General features: G+C 36.6%; 1 protein-coding gene across 1 annotated transcript in view; it reads right to left on the reverse strand.

Annotated features, from left to right (window-relative positions):
• Positions 1 to 3,986: 3,986 nt before the first annotated feature.
• Positions 3,987 to 18,567, reverse strand: part of LOC131432716 (fructose-bisphosphate aldolase) — a 76,643-nt gene continuing 62,062 nt past the window's right edge. Inside the window, exon 6 of the mRNA XM_058599182.1 lies at positions 3,987 to 4,792. Within this exon, the coding sequence (XP_058455165.1) occupies positions 4,700 to 4,792 (93 nt within the window). The 3' untranslated portion in view covers positions 3,987 to 4,699. The remainder of the gene's footprint in view (positions 4,793 to 18,567) is intronic.

Below are 18,567 nucleotides of genomic sequence, written 5' to 3' on the forward strand. Positions count from 1 at the left end.
AGTACGATCGGAAGAATAAACGATTGTTAATGAATTCAAATTTATTTAAAAAAATATGAAATTTTCATATCCGGAAGTGCAGTAATACCATGTCGGTGGTATAATGATGTCAATCTGTATATACAAAAATGCAGAGGTCATTCTTTGTAATCGCATCATTTAAGAACGGATGGGATGGATGTTTGATTAGTTTCTATCTCCACCGGGTTCGTACATAAAAAAATTTGGCAAACTTGTCGGAAAAGAGGGAAAAATCCATAAAGTTGTCTTGTATGGACAATGGAATTTTCCGTTGAAAAAGTCGTCTATGCTTACTAGATCATCGATAGGTGTTTGGCGCATAACGAGTTGCAAAATACCGTTTTCGTTTTTGAACCTACACGCGGGCGACTCTGACTCCGAGTAAAATGAACACGTGGTACGCGCCCCAAACAACAACTCATATAAAAAAGAAAAACTAAACAAACTCGCATGGATGCGTGATGCGACCCGAGAAAATTTTCAGAGCGAAACTACGCGATTGGAGTCCAATCTAGAGCGACCCCAGGTTGCTAAAACAAACACATCAAAAGTTGTTTGGGCGACTCTGGGTCAGCTTTCGGGCTGCTCTGATCAATAAACGAAAACAGTATAAGTATTTGACCGTCGAAGGAAAGAATACTAGATCATTGAAAAAATCGTTTGGCGTGTAACGAGTCGTTTTGTGTGGCGATTTCACATACATACTTGATCCATGTGATTCGTCATTTCGAGCCACGTTCTTAATTGGGTATCAAAATCATTGCTTGTCAAATGACTCAATGGTGGAATGATTATGACTGTTATAGAAAACCGCTGTAGACAGGAGAAGTTTTGGTATCATTAACCAGTTGATGGATTGTGCGATGAATAATATTGATCATCGTGAGCGTTAGTTTAACAAATTAGAATTTTTTTGATAGAATCAATGAAAAGCGCTAAGGTCAAAATAAGATATTTTCCTTGCATTTTTCTTTCTAATGATTTAGATTAGACTAAGCGCACACAATAAGTGGCGATTAGATATCAATGTGAAAGATAAGTACCATAATGAATTGAGACTGCCATTTTGTATTTCATATTCTGTGAAGAATGATCAAATTGGTAAGATTAATATCAAATTAAAATTTAAGACTTGTCTCTCCAAGCAATCAAAGATTCCACAGTATCTGAAAATATCCACTTTATTAGAACACTAAAGCACGCCTGGTACTTTTTGGCAACTTGAACGTACAGAATAAGGTCTTGTTGCTTAAAATCTGTATAAGGAACTGCTTCAAAGTTTGCTCTGTCGGGTGAACTTTAACGTATGAGTAATTCCTTAAAATCGGACTTTGTACGCTACTTAAGCCAAACCTTTTTTGCGAACTTTTGGTTATTTGGGCTATATACAAATTGTAAACATATCCTACTCTACCGAATCAACAACTTTAGAAGAGAAACTCTTCAACATTGTGTTAAGTGTATCAATACAAAAATCTGGTTATTGAGCTTTTTATTGATTATCGAAAGCAAGAATCACATCCGGAAGAGCACCGTAGCCCCCCATATCCCTTTATGGCGAAGCCATTGAAGAGAGATATCTGTTCAGTGCATTGACTTAAAGGATGAAATGACAATCTGAGCATTTGTTAAATTTTCGCTTAACGGAAGTATTTCACATTAATCTTTTTTTAGATTTAGCAAATGTGTGTCGAATTCCGTTGGTTGTAGGTGAAGTAATCAGAAAAGTAATGTAGAAAAATGTTAACCATTTAGTCGTTTGACAATTCTTCTGCCCGAAAACATAGATTCGAACAAATAATTTTTGGGCGAGGCGAAGTGCGACGGGTCAGCTATTAATAATAATAATAATAAAAGTAATAATCCTACTACATGTTTTATACTGCTGATTCATGCTGTTTAGCTTGACTTATATATGCAGAAGTAACAGAAACGCAGGGTCGCTTCGTTTGTTAGATTTCGCCTAATTGATTTAATCGAAATAGAGCATGAGATAGTAAGCCTGGGTTTCACTAGGTTCAAAACTGTTCCAATTTTTAGATCATATATGTTGCTGGCAAACAAACCAACTTCGGCTATTCCGAACATCTGAATCCGGTTTCGGGAGAATTGGAAATAGTGTTTAAAAACTGCAAAAAGGATCTGACTCACTTTTCTTGGAGATGGCCAAATCGATTTTCACAAACTTATAGGTTCAAAAGAAAAGTCTTACAGTTTCATACGCAATTCCTTAATTTGTTGTGGATACCACTTCCGGTTCCGGAACTACATGATAAATAGGATTTGTAGAGTTTGTTAGATTAAGTCCGAACAAACTTATCCGTTTCTATTCAATGAACAGTTGTTTTTGCGAAATCCACAGTAATATTTTTGATGTTATGAGTAATATGAGAAAAGCATCCTTACACCACTAGGTGGATTAAAACTGGTTTTTATATTTTTGTTCTGACGTGAAGCTTGTAACGATCTGTGTAGTTTTATTCAACGAAAAGTAAAATTTGCCAAAAAATATAACTTATTGTTCTTCCAGTGAAGCCGTTTGAAATTCATTGTATATACGGAATAATAAATAAGTCCCAAAATTTTGGTCTACTTAGGTTCTTTTGACACTCGGTTCTCCGGACCTCGATTCAAAAGTCAATTTCCACCGGGATCGCATATCCGTTCTATATAAGAAAGCTGATCAGAACAACCACTTCTCGCTAGAAGCGCTGTCATCGCCTCTGTAGGGGAGACCGGGGCTGGTTGGCCGAGTACCTTTTATTAACAAGTTATTATGCACTGTGGCGACATCTATAGTGAATATAGTGTTTTGTGTTGTCGAGCTGATTCGAAAGATTGTCAACGCCGGAAACGTCGAATAACTTTTCAATAAAAGCAGCATTGGAGGAGGAGAAAAATTAAATCAAATGTAAGCGTGTCCGCTGAAAGCTGTGAAAAGCTCGCTAATGCTGCCGAAACTAAGTTGAAAATTGTTGGAAAGACTACAAAGTGAGGATCGGAGTTTTTTTTACGATTCTACATAACATAAAATCGTACACGCTAACTTTTTTTTCACTGATAACCGTTTTCCATTGATGCATTTGATATGTTTCACTTACATGATCAAACTCGGCCAAACTACCCCAGCTCTAGTGGTCCGATTTTTTTCTGCACAATCTTTCCCCTAACTTTTTCTCGGATTTTTATTCAGTAATAAAAAAAATGGAAAAATTGGTCAAAAGTTGTATCGCAAACCATTCATCAACTAGTATCACCAGAAATAGTGCAGAAATTCTGGAAGCAAAGCTCGGCCAACTATCGCCGGTCTCCTCTACAGTTGGAACTCTAGATTTACTTCATTTATGCCAACACCTACCTGTGTCCAGAACGAAAATTATTTTCGAGTATAAACCAGTGATGTCCGAGCTCAGCACACGAGCTGCTCTATACCTGCAGTGTGTGCCTATTAAACTCGTGTGCTGTGCTTTTCAAACCAGACTCATGAGCGTGTGCTATTTGTGTACTGACAAGAGACAATACAAGAGCGGACATTGTGTGCTTAAAAATTATATTATATTATTAAATAAAAAAAAATACGGACACTCAACTCAGCTCGTGAGCTAGCTCCCCATTCCAGCTCATGAGCCCTCAGATGAGCCAGCATCGCGAGCTGGTTCTTCGAAGCATACGACTCTCGATCTAGTAGCAACACGGCACACGAGCGTGTCCTTCAGACTTCGTGTGCGTGTTTTTGAAAAGGTACAGCACATGGACTGTATGAGAGCTGGCTCGTGTGCTGGGCCATCACTGGTATAAACCGCACTCTTGGAAATTTCTTTTTCCTGTAAAGTGCTGTCAGATAGTTGGGCTTGGAATAGGTTGAACATACACACTTACGAGATTTGTCGATCCCGAGGAATGGATTCGAACAGTGTGCGACACTCGACCAGAATTTTCGGACTTTTTGGAAAACGCAAATTCAGTTTTGTCTGTAACATTATAATTTATTTTACGATGTTTTTCTTGTAAATTTATTGACTGTCTTGTCTTGTGATAACCATTGTTTTCTTTTTAATTACATACAACTAATGATTACAAAAATTAAAATCTAATAATCATCTTTTAGACTGGCTCGATGGTTTTGATAACGGTATTGCCATATTGCATTTCTTTGTATTGGTTTCAACATGATTTCGCATTTTCTTGGATGTACAGATTAAAAACAAAAACGATACTAAATGTTGGTCATGACTATTTCTCAAACAAAACAACTATGACACAGTGCTGATTTCGAATTTATGCCTACGACAACTTGATGAAGCGACTCGATAAGCGCTCAGTACTACAGTTTTATAATTTAGCAACTATCCCACGGTTGACAACTGTTGAACGGGTGTTGGAAACGATCCTTTTCTGTCCTGCCGCCCTGTCGGTCATCTACGAGATATTCTTTTTTGTTTTGGTATTATTTTCAGTAAACATGCATCATCCCGATTTGCGAAGTGAGTGCAACATATTTGTTTCTAACGGATACATTTATTTATGCTGAGGTTATTAGTTATGCCACGTGTGTACACACGGGCGGTCGGTGGCAGCAGAAACAGCAGCCTGTTAGTTAGTTCAGCCGACTCCTGCCACCGCTCTGTTACATGCGTGTTTGTGGTGTATGTTTTGGGGTGATACTGCGCTGGTGCTCTTAGTAGGCGTGGTTGGCGACAAATAAGCTGCCAGCTCCGGCGGCGCCAACGACACCACCACCGTACTTGCCCTGGGATGCATCACCGTTGGCCTGCAATGAAAAAAAGGGAAGAAAAATAGTTGACCCGTTAGTGGTTGGAAAATTTTGCTATTATCTTGCATTCCGTTGACGGCGCCAGCTGTAGGAAGGATGCGGATCGGATATAGACAAACGGGCATCAAGCTGTGATGTTTTTTTCTTAGATATTGTTTATGTGCAAGCGGAGCTCTGTTAGTGCTTCGAGTTTACTGCGAGATGTGGGCAAAATGTTAGCTATATTTGAATGTGTAATTGATTTGCTGCTGGTTTGAGAAAGTTTGTAATTTAAATAATTCAAAAGCTTTTAAAACTGGATTAGAATGCTACGAAAACAAATAAAATTGAATCACGGTGCATTAATTATTCTCAGACGATAACTTATATGTATTTTGAAAATTGAAGAATTGATTCATGAAATTCAAACATAAATTATTTTGGCGAAAACATTGTTGGCATCGGCCCTCGCCAAATGCTAATGTGTTGAAGGTCGTCACGACAATTGCGTGGATTTTGTAGATCGAAAAAATAAACTTCCAATCTAAATCTATTCACGAAGCATCCATGGCTCACGTCGTAGTGTTTTGAAAAAAAAAAACAAAAATCGGACTGCTCTGTAATACGGGTCATTTCCATTCCGTTAATACTTCACTGAACTTTCCGGCTGACATTTGCATCAGTATTTATCGATGCAAATCACGCAACCCCGCAGACCATGCGAAGCTAGTGTCCAGTGAAGCGTACTTCCACAAGTCACAGAGAGCACCCAAACCCAAACTGAACGTGATCGACGGTACGGCCGGTAGACAAATCAGGGCAACTGATTGGAATCAACTATTAGAATTTTAATTGCAAATCCGCTACTGATGATGCTACAGCTTGTCACTGTGTACAGGATATACGGTGAGTGGGTGATTGCTTTGGCAGGATCCAGTTTTCAGGCGAGTAACGTTCGAGAAACCTGGTGGTATTTTGTGTCAGATGTTTCCGTGATGTAGAGATGATGTTCATCTGACCATACCGCTAGGGTCAGGATTTGTTTGGAATAATGTCAGAGCACATTGCATGAAGATTATCAGAATTAGCGGTTCACAAAACGCTCTGTTGCCTCCCAGCGTTTAGTGAATTTAATGAAACATTGCGATTTATAATCATGTTCAAAATTTGCGAATTTCCAGTTGACTAAGCGGCAATCTAATTTAGCAACCCGAAAGCAGGCATACAATGGATACACAGTACGGAAGTGCATTCGTGCGCAAAACTGAAACAGATGGCCCCCATTTCAAGAGGGTTATACAGCTTTATCAAACAACGCATGACTAGACCAAGCAGGCGCGTGTATTGATCACGTGAACACCGATTTTTCCATAGTGACTTGTTTCGAGTGCTATCATAAAGTGGTTACTAATCAAGATTGTAAAGACAGATTATTGGTTAAAATTTTATTTAAAGATATACAACTTAAAAATGTGTTTTCCTATATTACGACAACAGTTACCAAACAGGAATTATACCCATCTCTAATCATACCACCGACTAATCTTGACAACCTACACCGAACGAGCAAACACAGGATAAAATAAATTTATCATCCGTAACCAAACTGACGATTAGCACCTGCGATACACACATACGCACAGCAGATTTATGTGGCCACGACGGTTGCTAATGACTTTGTTGATCATGTTTGCCTAACCGACAGGTAACGAGACTGATTATCTACAGATCTACAGATCTCGATTAGCGTCCAAGTGCAATCACAATAATGTACTACACACAGCTGAAAACACCAATCGTGGCGCGAATGGAGGGCGTTCTAACGGCAAGAGGCAAGTTCCATATTGAGAGTGGAGTGTCTAAGCAAACAATCTTGAGTTCTGGTCGCCAGGAAACTGCAGATCTTTTGTTTTGGTGTTCTAAGGAGGAAGGAAGTAAATATTTTTCGAACAACCGTATTTTAATACATTAAGCTTCAGTCGATCAAAAGTATGATTAACTAACAAGATGTGTGTAGGTTTGCCCATAAAACCGATCTGAAGAACACAACATTCGTGAAGGAACGGTCAGAGTCAAGTTGAAGGAACCATTCGATAGGATTGCTATTTAGAAGTATTTCTTCAGGTAAAAGCGCGTTCTGAAAGGGAATAACGACTTTCGTTAATAATTCACATTAGAATTTTCTTCAACAATTCTGCCACTTTACCGGTTTTTATTCTAAACAAGTTGCATGAAAGTAGACCCTGCTAGCTTAGAGAGAAATCAGTATTCAGTTCAAATACGCCATCGCTCGACATCACATTGAATTTATCAGGTCAATTGTATGCGTTCGCAGTGCTGCTATTTTGGTGCGCACGATGTTTTGACATTTCTCTAATACCAGGCCCGCACTGAGGATTTCGTTTTCGGAGGGGCCAAAAACAAGCTATCTTACTGGTGATCTTGCTTAGGTATCAAATTCTTGGTACGCTTTCAATAACCTAATTTTCAAGTTTAAGTTGTTATTATTCTTTATTAGAAATTTATATGGTGTAAATTTTATGTAAAATAATCAAGTTGATCCTGACATATGGTTGCTCGAAGTGAACTAGCAAAAATCTCTTAGTGTTGAAGGGTAAAAGATTATATTTTCTTAGGTTTCGATTGTAGATGTTTTAACAATAAGGTCATTCATCTCCTCAGACCAGCAAAACTTCCGACGCTATGCACGAGGTTGAAAATCGCACCCAGGTTGGCTTCGTGAAAGACATCATCTAACCCATGAACCCATTAAAGGGTGTAGCCGGGTTTGCATATACAAACTGCCCCCAAACAGAAAAAAAAATTAATATCCGCTGTTTGAAAGGGTTTATATTGGAGATGATTTTCCCATAATATTATCCCTTTAACTGTCATATTGCTGGAATTAGGATGATTCTTCTGATTATCATTTTATTTAAAATTTTAAACCATTCAAACCAAAAACATTGAAAAAAATTAGGAATATTTAAGGGTTTATGGGAAACCTTTCTGATTTTTTTCAGAATTTTTCAAAATGTACTTCATGCGAAAAAAAAATTTCAAAATTTTCGAATATTTTTTATTGGCGCTTACAATTTTGGTACCACTCTAGATTTTACATCAAAAATAAATCATTTATGAGTACATTACGCTGTATTTTTTTCAGACTTTTAAAATATGTGGTCGGATATAATACCAGACTTTAAAAAAATAAATCAGACTGTCTTGTTGAGCTATTTTAGGCAACTTGGTTATTCATACCATGTGATACAGAACGGCGACGAACAGTTTACCCAAAAACTGATAGTTTTTCAGATTTCGCTTAGTTTCGAATTTTTCTTGATTTTGCGCTTGGTATCTAGGAATACTTTTTTATGTAAAAGAACTATAATTTAATTGCCCTTTGGAACTTTTATTAAGTGTACAACTTTGCTTCCGCCGTTTTCCGATAGGTGACTGTACCGACTGAGGCTGGTCAAAATACATAGATGATAATGCCTTTAAAGTGAGTGTGTACAGTGCCTAACGCGGTTTCAGTGACAGTTGTTCTTGTTTTCGTATTATTCACGCTCGAAAATGTCTGTTTATGTGCCCAATTCTCGCCATTTACGGGAAGTTTTACTTTTCTGTTACAATTCGAAAAAATGCAGCTGAAGCACATGTTCTCAGAAACTTACGGTGATGCTGCTCTGAGCAAAATAGAATGTGTCGGGAGTAGTTTCAACGTTTTAAAAATGGTGATTTCGATGTCGAAGAGAAAAAACCTCCAAAGATGAACAAATAGAAGCATTGTTTGATGAAGATTCGTCCCAAATCCAAGTAGAGCTTGCCGAATCGTTAGGAGTGAGTCAGCAAGCCATTTCTAAACGTCTCGAGGCCCTGGGTATGATTCAGAAAGAAGGAAACTGGGTGCCGTACGAGTTGAAACCGAGGGACATCGAGCGCCGTCTATTTGCATGTGAGCAACTGCTTCAAAGACAAAATCGTAAGGAATTTTTACATCGAATCGTAACCGGTGGTTCGATACGATAATCCTAAACGCAGAAAATCATGGGGAATGCCCGGGCATGCTACTTCGTCGAAGGCAAAACCGAATATTCACGGCGCTAAGGTGTTGATTTGTATTTTGGTGGGATCAGCTCGGTATGATTTACTACGAGCTCTCAAAACCGGGTGAAACCATCACAGAAGATCGCTATCGAACGCAACTGATGCGCCTTAGTCGCGCGCTAAAAGAAAAGCGGCCACAGTATCAAGAGCGACATGACAAAGTCATCCTTCAACACGACAATGCTCATGGAATGATGGAAGAAAGTTGTCGCTAGACGGACAATACTTTGAATAATACATCTGTAAGCAATAAAGCTTTTAATTTTGGAAAAAAACGGCGGAGGCATAGTTGTACATCTTATACTAAATATAGCAAAAATGTGATATTGAAATTGACTTCAGTGTATTTGTAGATTTATTTGATTTGAATACAATAAATTTAAAATAAATTTAAAATGACTTATCAGTTCATAAATATGAACTTTAAACAGTACATTCAAACCAAAATAATTGGCATTCCATTAGTTCTGATTCATGTTTCTCACACTGGTCCTTCCTTATGAAATCGTCCGCTGGCAACATGTTAAATAATATGTTCAAATGATCTGTTTCCCTACATAATTACTAGCTAAATCGAGACAGACGTACGGGCGTGTGTAAATAACTTTAGGAATAAAATTCTTTCTTAAGCCCTGAACTCAAGTTGTAGATGGAAACGCATGGTATTTAGTTCTAAGGGCTAGCGATATATGATTGAAGAACTAAATACCATGCGTCTCCATTGGATGATGACAATTTGATGGAGGCGCATGGTTTTTCGCATGATTTTTTTTAAAGCCTGATATTATACCCGTCCACATTAAAAAAAAATACAGCGTAATGTACTCATAAATGATTTAATTTTGATGTAAAATCTGGTACCACTTTAGATTATACATAAAAAATAAATCATTACCCGATCAGATGGTAATAATAGAATTATAACAACTGGAGTAATTCATTTCAGAAATATTTTGTAACAATTTTTGAAATACTTTTGGCTGGTAAACTGTTAAAATAAAAAAAAATCATTACATAACAGACTCTAGCGGGAACAATATCATAACAGTATATCAACAGTTGATATGTATAACAATGTGTGTTATTTTGAGATATTTAACGAATGAAAACAGTTGAAGGTTAAAATTTATGATAACAATATAATAACAAAATCAGTTATGAAGTTTTATTTTCATTTGCAAGACTCATGATGAAGTTCATTTATTGAACAAATGAGTTCTTCCGTAGCTTTATATCGAAATATAATGATCAGAATTTAAATTCAATAATAATTGTGATACAAACGTTTCAAAATCTGTTACTATATTGTTCCCGCTAGAGTCTTTTTTGTTATTTTAACAGCTTACCAGGTAAAAGTATTTCAAAATTTGTTACAAAATATTTCTGAAATAAATTACTCCAGTTGTTATAAATCTGTTATTACCATCTGATCGGGAATAATCGGGTTCTAATAAATTAGATAGCAAATTTAACACAGAAAAACTATATACCAGCTAACCTTTAACATCGTTTTAATCCAAAATTATTGAATGATTTTTTAAATTGAATGAATAATTTATTTGGTGATCTGATTTCTGCTTTTAGTTTTTTGAAATTCTGATCTTTATATTTCGATATAAAGCTACGGAAGAACTCATTTTTTTAATTAATGAACTTCATCATGTTATTATATTGTTATCATAAGTTTTAGCTTTCAACTGTTTTCATTTGTTGAATATCTTATAAACATGACAAATTGTTATACATATCAACTGTTGATATACTTGTGTTATATGCATCTGATCGGGTACGATGTATTTTTTTTTATTTGTAAGTATTGTAAGTGCGAATAAAAAAAATCGCAAATTTTGAAAAATTTTTCCACATGAAATACATTTTGAAAAATCCTGAAAAAATCGGAAAAATTTTCTCATAACTCCTAAAATTTTCCTGAATTTTTTTTCAATGGTTTTGCTAGAGAGGTTTTTGAAAAATTTAAATAAATGAAAATCAGAAGAACCACCCTAACTCCACCAATATGGCAGTTAAAGGGTTAAAATTTTGGGAAAATCATCTCCAATATAAACTCTTTCAAACAGCGTATATCATTTTTTATGTTTGGGGGCAGTTATTATATGCAAACCCGGCTACCCCCTTTTGTCCAGATTCGACTTCTCGTTTTGGAATACACTGAAGTCTTTTTTTATTCGAATTTACGTACCGCATAAAAAAACCGCATGACTTTGAAAATTCGCATAAAAAAACCGCATAACTCTGAAACTTCGCATAAAAAAAACCGCATAACTCTGAAAATTCGCATAAAAAAGGTCGCGTAAAAAAACGTAAATAGTGATTAGTGTTTAAACCATCAATTTGAATTTAAAAATACCTTAAAACTATTCAGTAAACCCTTCTAGTTTGCAAATTTTTAATGGTAATTAACTGAAAAAATTTACTTCCGCTATACCTTTCTAGGGTAGTCTACAAAAAGTATACTATGGCAATGCCAGAAAACAGACGTCATGACGTTTCCGACCCATGGAGTCTTACTAGGCCGCTTCGGTGTACTCGTAACGGTTTCAGTTCATTATCGGGTAATTGAGCGCAAAATAATGAATCTAGGTTTCATGAACAAATACTCATCGACACCAAAAATTCAACAATATCTCCATCAGCATAGCCAAACATGCTTCCGAAATGTACTCGCGTTCGCCCGAATAAGCATATTTTTGCACCCAGAAGCAGGAAAGCTTTCCAATCTGCAGAATGTGTGCGCTTAGTAGTAATCCATTTAACATCTGTTACTTCGCGCACAGTCACATTAGAATCACCCAGATCTATTTTAACTAGTTTCGAGACTAGCTAATGAAACCGTAGTTTCTTTCGCTGAGAGCTTGATCGGTAGTGGAGTTTTACGAAACCACTATTTCACGGGGTGTAATCTGAAGAAGCATTTTCTATGTTTTTTGGCGGGTTGACCTCAAATGAGAATGTGAGAATCAATCAAATTGGCTGATTTCGGGAGGGGCCAGGGCCATCTTCAAGTTTTTCGGATATACATAGTTCTAGTTCTTCTTAGAATTCCAGCATAAACTATTGAAATTCGCTTGAAATTAACAAAAAGGCCTACCTTAGTCAGCATCATTCATTCCTCTGGCTGGAGTGTAGTAAAATGGCGTAAATCGCTTAACTTTTAAACTAACACATTCATAAAATGAGCGAATATGCAATGACATTTATAATGTTACTGTCAACCGGGTTGATCGAGCACCCAACTAAGGCGAAAATTCTAGCACTGAACCGATCGAGCATTGAAAAATCATGCAGTCAAGTAAGAATTCATTGCCCATTCCGTCATTTCGATAATGTGGGTGTTTTTGACAGAAGGCATAAAAGATCAATAATCCCTGGTGCTCTTAAGATCACGTCATGTAAAAATCATTTCAGATTCTATTGCAAGTTTAAACACAAGATATTCATCGTTACACAATCGCGCTGATGATAATGATAGTTGAAATAAGGGAACCGGAGAAGACATCAATTACGAAAAAATCGCTACTGATTTCATTGTAAATGATAAGCGTAGAAAATCGTTGAAGATCAGCCAGAAATGCAAAGAGCTCAAGAAACAATTCGAATATTTTTAGGTTTTTATTATAATTAATTAGAGTTTTGTGGTTGATTCAGCAATGACTACATGTGATTACAACAGCTTTAAGAAATTCGTCTTTTGACAGTTAATTGAATAGTTTTGCCTTTCTCTATTGAAAGGTATTAGAATTGCAGGAAAAACCGACTTTTAAACCGAGCCTTGGAGACCCATAGTGTTATATACCATTTGACTCAGTTCGACGAGATCGGAAAATCTCTCTCTCTCTCTTTGTGTGTGTGTGTGTGTGTGAAACTTACCCACATACACATCTTTTAGAAGATTTTTATACGCGCTCAATTTTCTCAGAGATGGCTGAAACGATTTTAACAAACTTATGTTAGTTTGAAAGCTACTATCGGACCATTGATCCGATTCGAATACCAAATGGCTGTGACTTTTGGTTCCAGAGATATAATGGTATAAGTGACGTAACCGACAAAACACGTTGATTTTTACCGCTCTTATATATAAGGGTGCCAATATTTTGGGATCACCTCTATTTTCGTAAAACTCTAGTGCTCAAAAGTTTCAGAAATTTTTTCATAAAATGCTAAAAAATTCAAGAGACTGCTTTGAAGAAAGAGAAAGGCATTATCACCCCACTAGGTGGATTAAGAAGGGTTTTTTTTAATTGTATTAAAGTATCTATAAAACCGTTTACACGGACTAACAACTTAGTGTGATTCTCGTATTATCATTGGTTTTGTAGTTGCATCGCAACTCGCCAAAAACAAGCGAATTAGTGTTCAAGTATGTTTGTATCGATGAGCTAATTTGATGGTAATTTGAAGGGAAAAAAGTTTAAAGGGGAAATTTGATGGTTCTAAAGTAGAGCGAAAATAACCACGTTTCTCTCACAATCTGATTCACTGTCTGGTTCAGAGAAGCAAATTAACGCATGTGTCCCAGTAAACGCAACATTTTTCCAAATCATTCGACGGTTTGGAATCTTCGTTAATCCTTCGTACTGCCGATCGCAGCAGCATACCAAACAAAACGTTTCGTCACCAAAACTCGAGCTCGGGAATTGTACCAGCAGTTTTGACGAAGTATCAAAGATGTCTGCTCATCGACAATGAAACCTACGTCAAAATTTATTAATGGCAGCTTCCTGGCCAAAAATTCCACACGACGATGGCACAAGGATATGTTTCTGCGAAGTTTCAGGTTGCTTTTATGGACAAATTTGTCAAAAAATCTGTTGATCTGGCAAGGAATATGCAGCTGCGCAGCAAAGACCAAAGTGTTTGTGATGAATAAGACGATGGACGCGAAGCTGTACAACGAAAAATGCCTCAAAAACCGCGTACTACCTTTCGTTAAAGCCCATAAAGTTCCCGTGAGTTTTGGTGAGATTTGGCGAGTTGCCACTGCAGCCGGGAATTCATCCAATAACAACGTATGTTTCATCGATAAAAACATAAATCCACCCAACTGCCCGTAGTTCCGGCTTATCGAGCAATTTTGGGCAACAATGAAGCGGGAATTTAAGAAAAGCGGATAAACGGCTCGGGAAGGAAGTTGCCTCCGGAGGTGTGCAGCATTTGACGGGAGGAATCGTGAATTTTCATTAGAATCGACGAGAAATGATTTGTATTGATATTTTACTTTGAAGTACAGTGCATTAGCTTTGTTTTGATGTATTAACCTAATTTGGACATTCGTTCCCGAGATACATATGGTTTTATTATTCCGGATTCTAAATGGACATAGCTTTATCTGTGATCATCGATTAAGCCCGAGGTTTGGGGATTTTCGGATTATTTTGTTGGTACGTATTCAAAGCTAGTGTGGAAATGCATAAGATCATAATTGTAGCTGAAGAACAACGAGAATTCAGGTTATAACTTTAGTTCTAGAATAAGTCCACTTTCCAAATTTATTTCCAGCAAGCAGCTTCTGAATTCTGGAAATTAATACTGAAATTGAATTTAAGAAATAAATTCTGAAACTGCATTCAGCAATTAAGTTCTGGTTTAGAAGTCAGTTCTAAAATTCAGGTTCGTATTCAGATCTTACATTTAGTTCTAGAATCTAGATCTAACATTCATATTTATATTTTGTTCACGAATTCTGAATTTTATATCCTAAGTCAGAATTCTGAATTCGAATCCCGAACACAAATTAAGGAACTAAATTCAGTTCTATAATCTAGTCAAGAGACCAGTTCGAGAAGCCAGAATCAGGATTCAGTTCCAGAGTTATACTAATTTGTCATTTGAGCGATTAGTAGAAAAATTTCACTAGCATAATATTTTAACGCCATTCAATTCTACTAAATATCTACTATCCCAGATACGTATTTCGAATATATTATGCATTCATGTTCAGTGTATCAGGTTTTAAGTTTATTGAAAGAATGCTGCATCCTTTATATGAAACAGAAATAGGTAGAATCCTATCAGCAGGTACAAAATCTTGATGTTTTCTTTACTCCAATTTGTTCAGGGTTATTTAATTGTGTGGTAGAAAATATTTGTCGCCAATACGACAATCTTTAGTATAAATGCACCGTTACAACTCTGAAAACGAAACAGTAAAAGTTGCGAAATTCACACAATGAACTAATATCTTTTTTATTCGTATTCTCATCTTCCAGTTATGTATGTGACATTACTCACCCTATCATATTTTATGGAGCATCATTCTTTTTCGCCACACTTGGTTCTTGAAGAGTAAACCTTTCTGACACAACGCAAAAGGGTATCGGAAATCACACACAGGTGGGTGGCATCAGAAAGGTCACATCTCTTGTGCCATGAAAAGTTTATCCATTCAATCCAACACCTGTTCAATTAGTGTATTCAATTCGAACATCTGGATCGACCATTCATCGTTGTGCAACTATTGCACCATAGTACGAACCAAATGCAATCGAATAAATATAGGTGAAGCACTTTGTTTGTCTTCCGAACACTGACCTTGTTTGCTTGTAGAAACTATTTCCAAGTAGGATGACTAAAGTCGTAAAGTTGTTTTCCTTAATGTGGGTTCGATCCACCCACAATTTCTACTGAAGACACTTGGTCTGGCATGGTCAGAGGCACAGTGAGGTAAAATTGCTAAACTTATAAACTTTCAAATTAAGCAGATCATTTTCCAATTCGGATTTAGGGACGAGCGAACCAAGAGTAATTACTTTTTCGAACTGGTTCTCCATTCATGATTACTCGTCGATGGCATTCGTTATTTATTTGTGTGCAGAAGTTTATGGCATTGTGCAGCCAAGTGCAAAAGGACATAAAAGTTTGTAATTGCACAACTCACCAACCCAGAACGGCTTCGTGTGAACAAGGAACCGATCTACTTCAAGGCCACTTCTGGGTGGCGTTGTTATTCCTTCTACAGTTCCCCGGTTCGACCGGGGTCGCCTTTGGATAAACATAATCAATCTGGGAAATGTGAATAATGTTTTTTTTTCTCTCTCTATCTGCATCGAAACCATAGTTCAACTTCGATGACTTTTTTCACGCTTTGTTTCTGTTGACTCTTAGTTTATACTTTGTGTGTGTGTAACATATGCACTGTAAGCCGTTAGTGGTTTAGTTTTGCAACCGCCATTCGTACTGAACGAAATCTTAACTTTATTGATTTGTGTTATTTTCTCTCCAATTAGATCGGAGAGCCACCGCGCCACACCGCACAGTTATGCCAACGTCACAGAAACCCAAAGAAACCCTTTTTTAATTCATCTAGTGGTGTAATGATGCCTTTCTCATATTACTTATATTTCCAAACATATCACTAGATGATTGTGTCAAAAATTCTTTTTTGATGTGGAACACATCTTTATTTTCTATATAGTGGTGCAAATCAGAAACTCAAGAAAAACTACACGTAGAAATGTTGTCAGGTTTTAAACTCTTACAGCTCAGTCTATTTTGTATCAATTATTAATATTATTTCATCATTTGATAGGAAATATTTCTACGTTTCGATTTGAATGTATCAAGCCACGTATTTGCAATTGTAAATGATTGAATTATTTATTAGTAGAGGGCAGTGTCTTATTTGGCTGCTAAAAATCTTTGACATACCGGATTTTCTTGCCATAGACGACTGTTTTGAAGGAGTAAGCGATGTATCAAAGAGAGAGCATCGCTCTGATTGGTCAATCGATGCAAAAGTGAAGCTGTTTGAAGCACACGAATCTATAAATAGAAGCGAAATTAAAGCTAACGTTTCAGTCCTACAGTAGCATGCTAGAGGTAGGTTGTTGCTAGAGTGCAAGACAAAAACATGTCATAAAACGATTTGAAGCTTTAAGGGCTAAGGCCAGTTGTTAGCGTAAAACCGTGTCGCTCGCTGTGCGTAATAATTTTCTCTCCATGCTCTCTCGTAAATGTGTAAAATGACTCTCGATGTGGCCGGGTGGCCAAGAAAGTTTTGATATTTTCGGTTACAAGTTTGACTACATCACATAAAATCCAACAAAGCTACCGCTTGTTTGGCTGCCTTGATGAGCCGATTTTATTTCTCTCTCATGTTTCGTTACGTTACCAGAATACAAGAGCAGGAATAAATGGATCCGCCATAGAAATAGACAAAAATAACATTCACTTAATTTTTATCGCGACAATATATATGTTTTTATGCACTCATCGCATCTAAACTAAATTATCTAGACATTGTTAGCATAGATTTTTGATCCATGCTTTTGAAGGCGAGATATTCAATGAACAAGTTGAATGTTGCCGTTTTCAGCTATGCAATCCTTTCTCAGAAAAAAGCCTTTACCGACCGCTAAAGTCAAACAATCATTCTGAAATTTTCACAGAATAACTAATTTTCTAAGAGATTGTCAGTTGGGTTTTTGATATTCGTCACCGTTCCTGAGAAAATCAGATTTGAAGCGTGAAAATAGACCTTTAAAACGTCCTAAAATACACTGGCCTCAGCCCTTAATTGGTATGCTCTCATCTTGTGTCATGCAAGCTCGGAATTCCATGTTAAGTCGTTTCCCCATGAGAAATTGACAACTACCCCTGGATAAATTTTGAGTGCTTAAGATTAATTTCTAGTTTATATTAGATGAACTCGATTGATAATGAGAAATAGTTAATCGCTTCAACCGAAATCGCAAGTATGTACAAAGATATAATTGCATACATTTGGAATAATGGTGCAATTTCGTCGGTTATAAAACAAATGCAAATCAAGACTAATCTCGATGAACATTAGAAAAGGTCCCAAGTGCAAGTGACAGTTTCTCTTGGTTTACTTTCTCTTTCAATTATTACGGCAAATTTCAGTAGTTTCTAACAAATTCTACAGTGCATTTCGAAAGTTGCTATAGTTGGTTTTTGCTATAATCCTATGTAAAGAGTTAGATGGGAAGATTGCTGATCGGACAGTTATACTCGAAAGAGAAAGTAAACAAAGAGAAACTGTCATTTGCACTTAAAACCTTTTCTCGTGTTTGTCTTCAAATGATGGGTTGGTTCGGATTGATTGAACTTTTTTTATTGTAGATCATTAGAAATTTTGGTTGCCTTGTTCCACATCAATGGCTCAAACAACCCCATGGGGCTGATCCTTGTAGTTTTTTTCAACTTTGAATAAAATTAGAAACTTTCTTTGGGTATGAACTAATATAACCTTTTTTTTTAATTTGTAAACAGTTAATTTTCTTTATTTTACATCGTCGCACTAAATGATTAAACACACTTTACCTTATAGTTCTGGAACTGGAAGTCGGACTCGGATAAAATTAAACAGTAACCATCGAGACTATATGAACATTTATTTGAGCCCGTTTGTGGAAATCGATCAAATCATCTCTGAGTAAATTCAGTGAGTCTCGTTTTAGAGTTTTTGACCAACATTTCCAGTACTTCTGGAACCGGCAACTTAGAACCAGTACAGCAGAAGTCAGCTCGTTCAATAAGTAACTAACATAGCTTAAAAATTGAATCAGTTTTGAACCAAATCTAAAAAAAAAATTACCCTCGCACGTACCGACGCATACCAGTTTTGCATCGTCATTTTGAATGACGATTCATATATTTTGACACTCATCGCCCTATAATTTTGTAACCGAAAGTCGGGTCTG

This window comes from Malaya genurostris, chromosome 2 (genome assembly GCF_030247185.1).
Source record: "Malaya genurostris strain Urasoe2022 chromosome 2, Malgen_1.1, whole genome shotgun sequence".
Taxonomy (NCBI): Eukaryota; Metazoa; Arthropoda; class Insecta; order Diptera; family Culicidae; genus Malaya; species Malaya genurostris.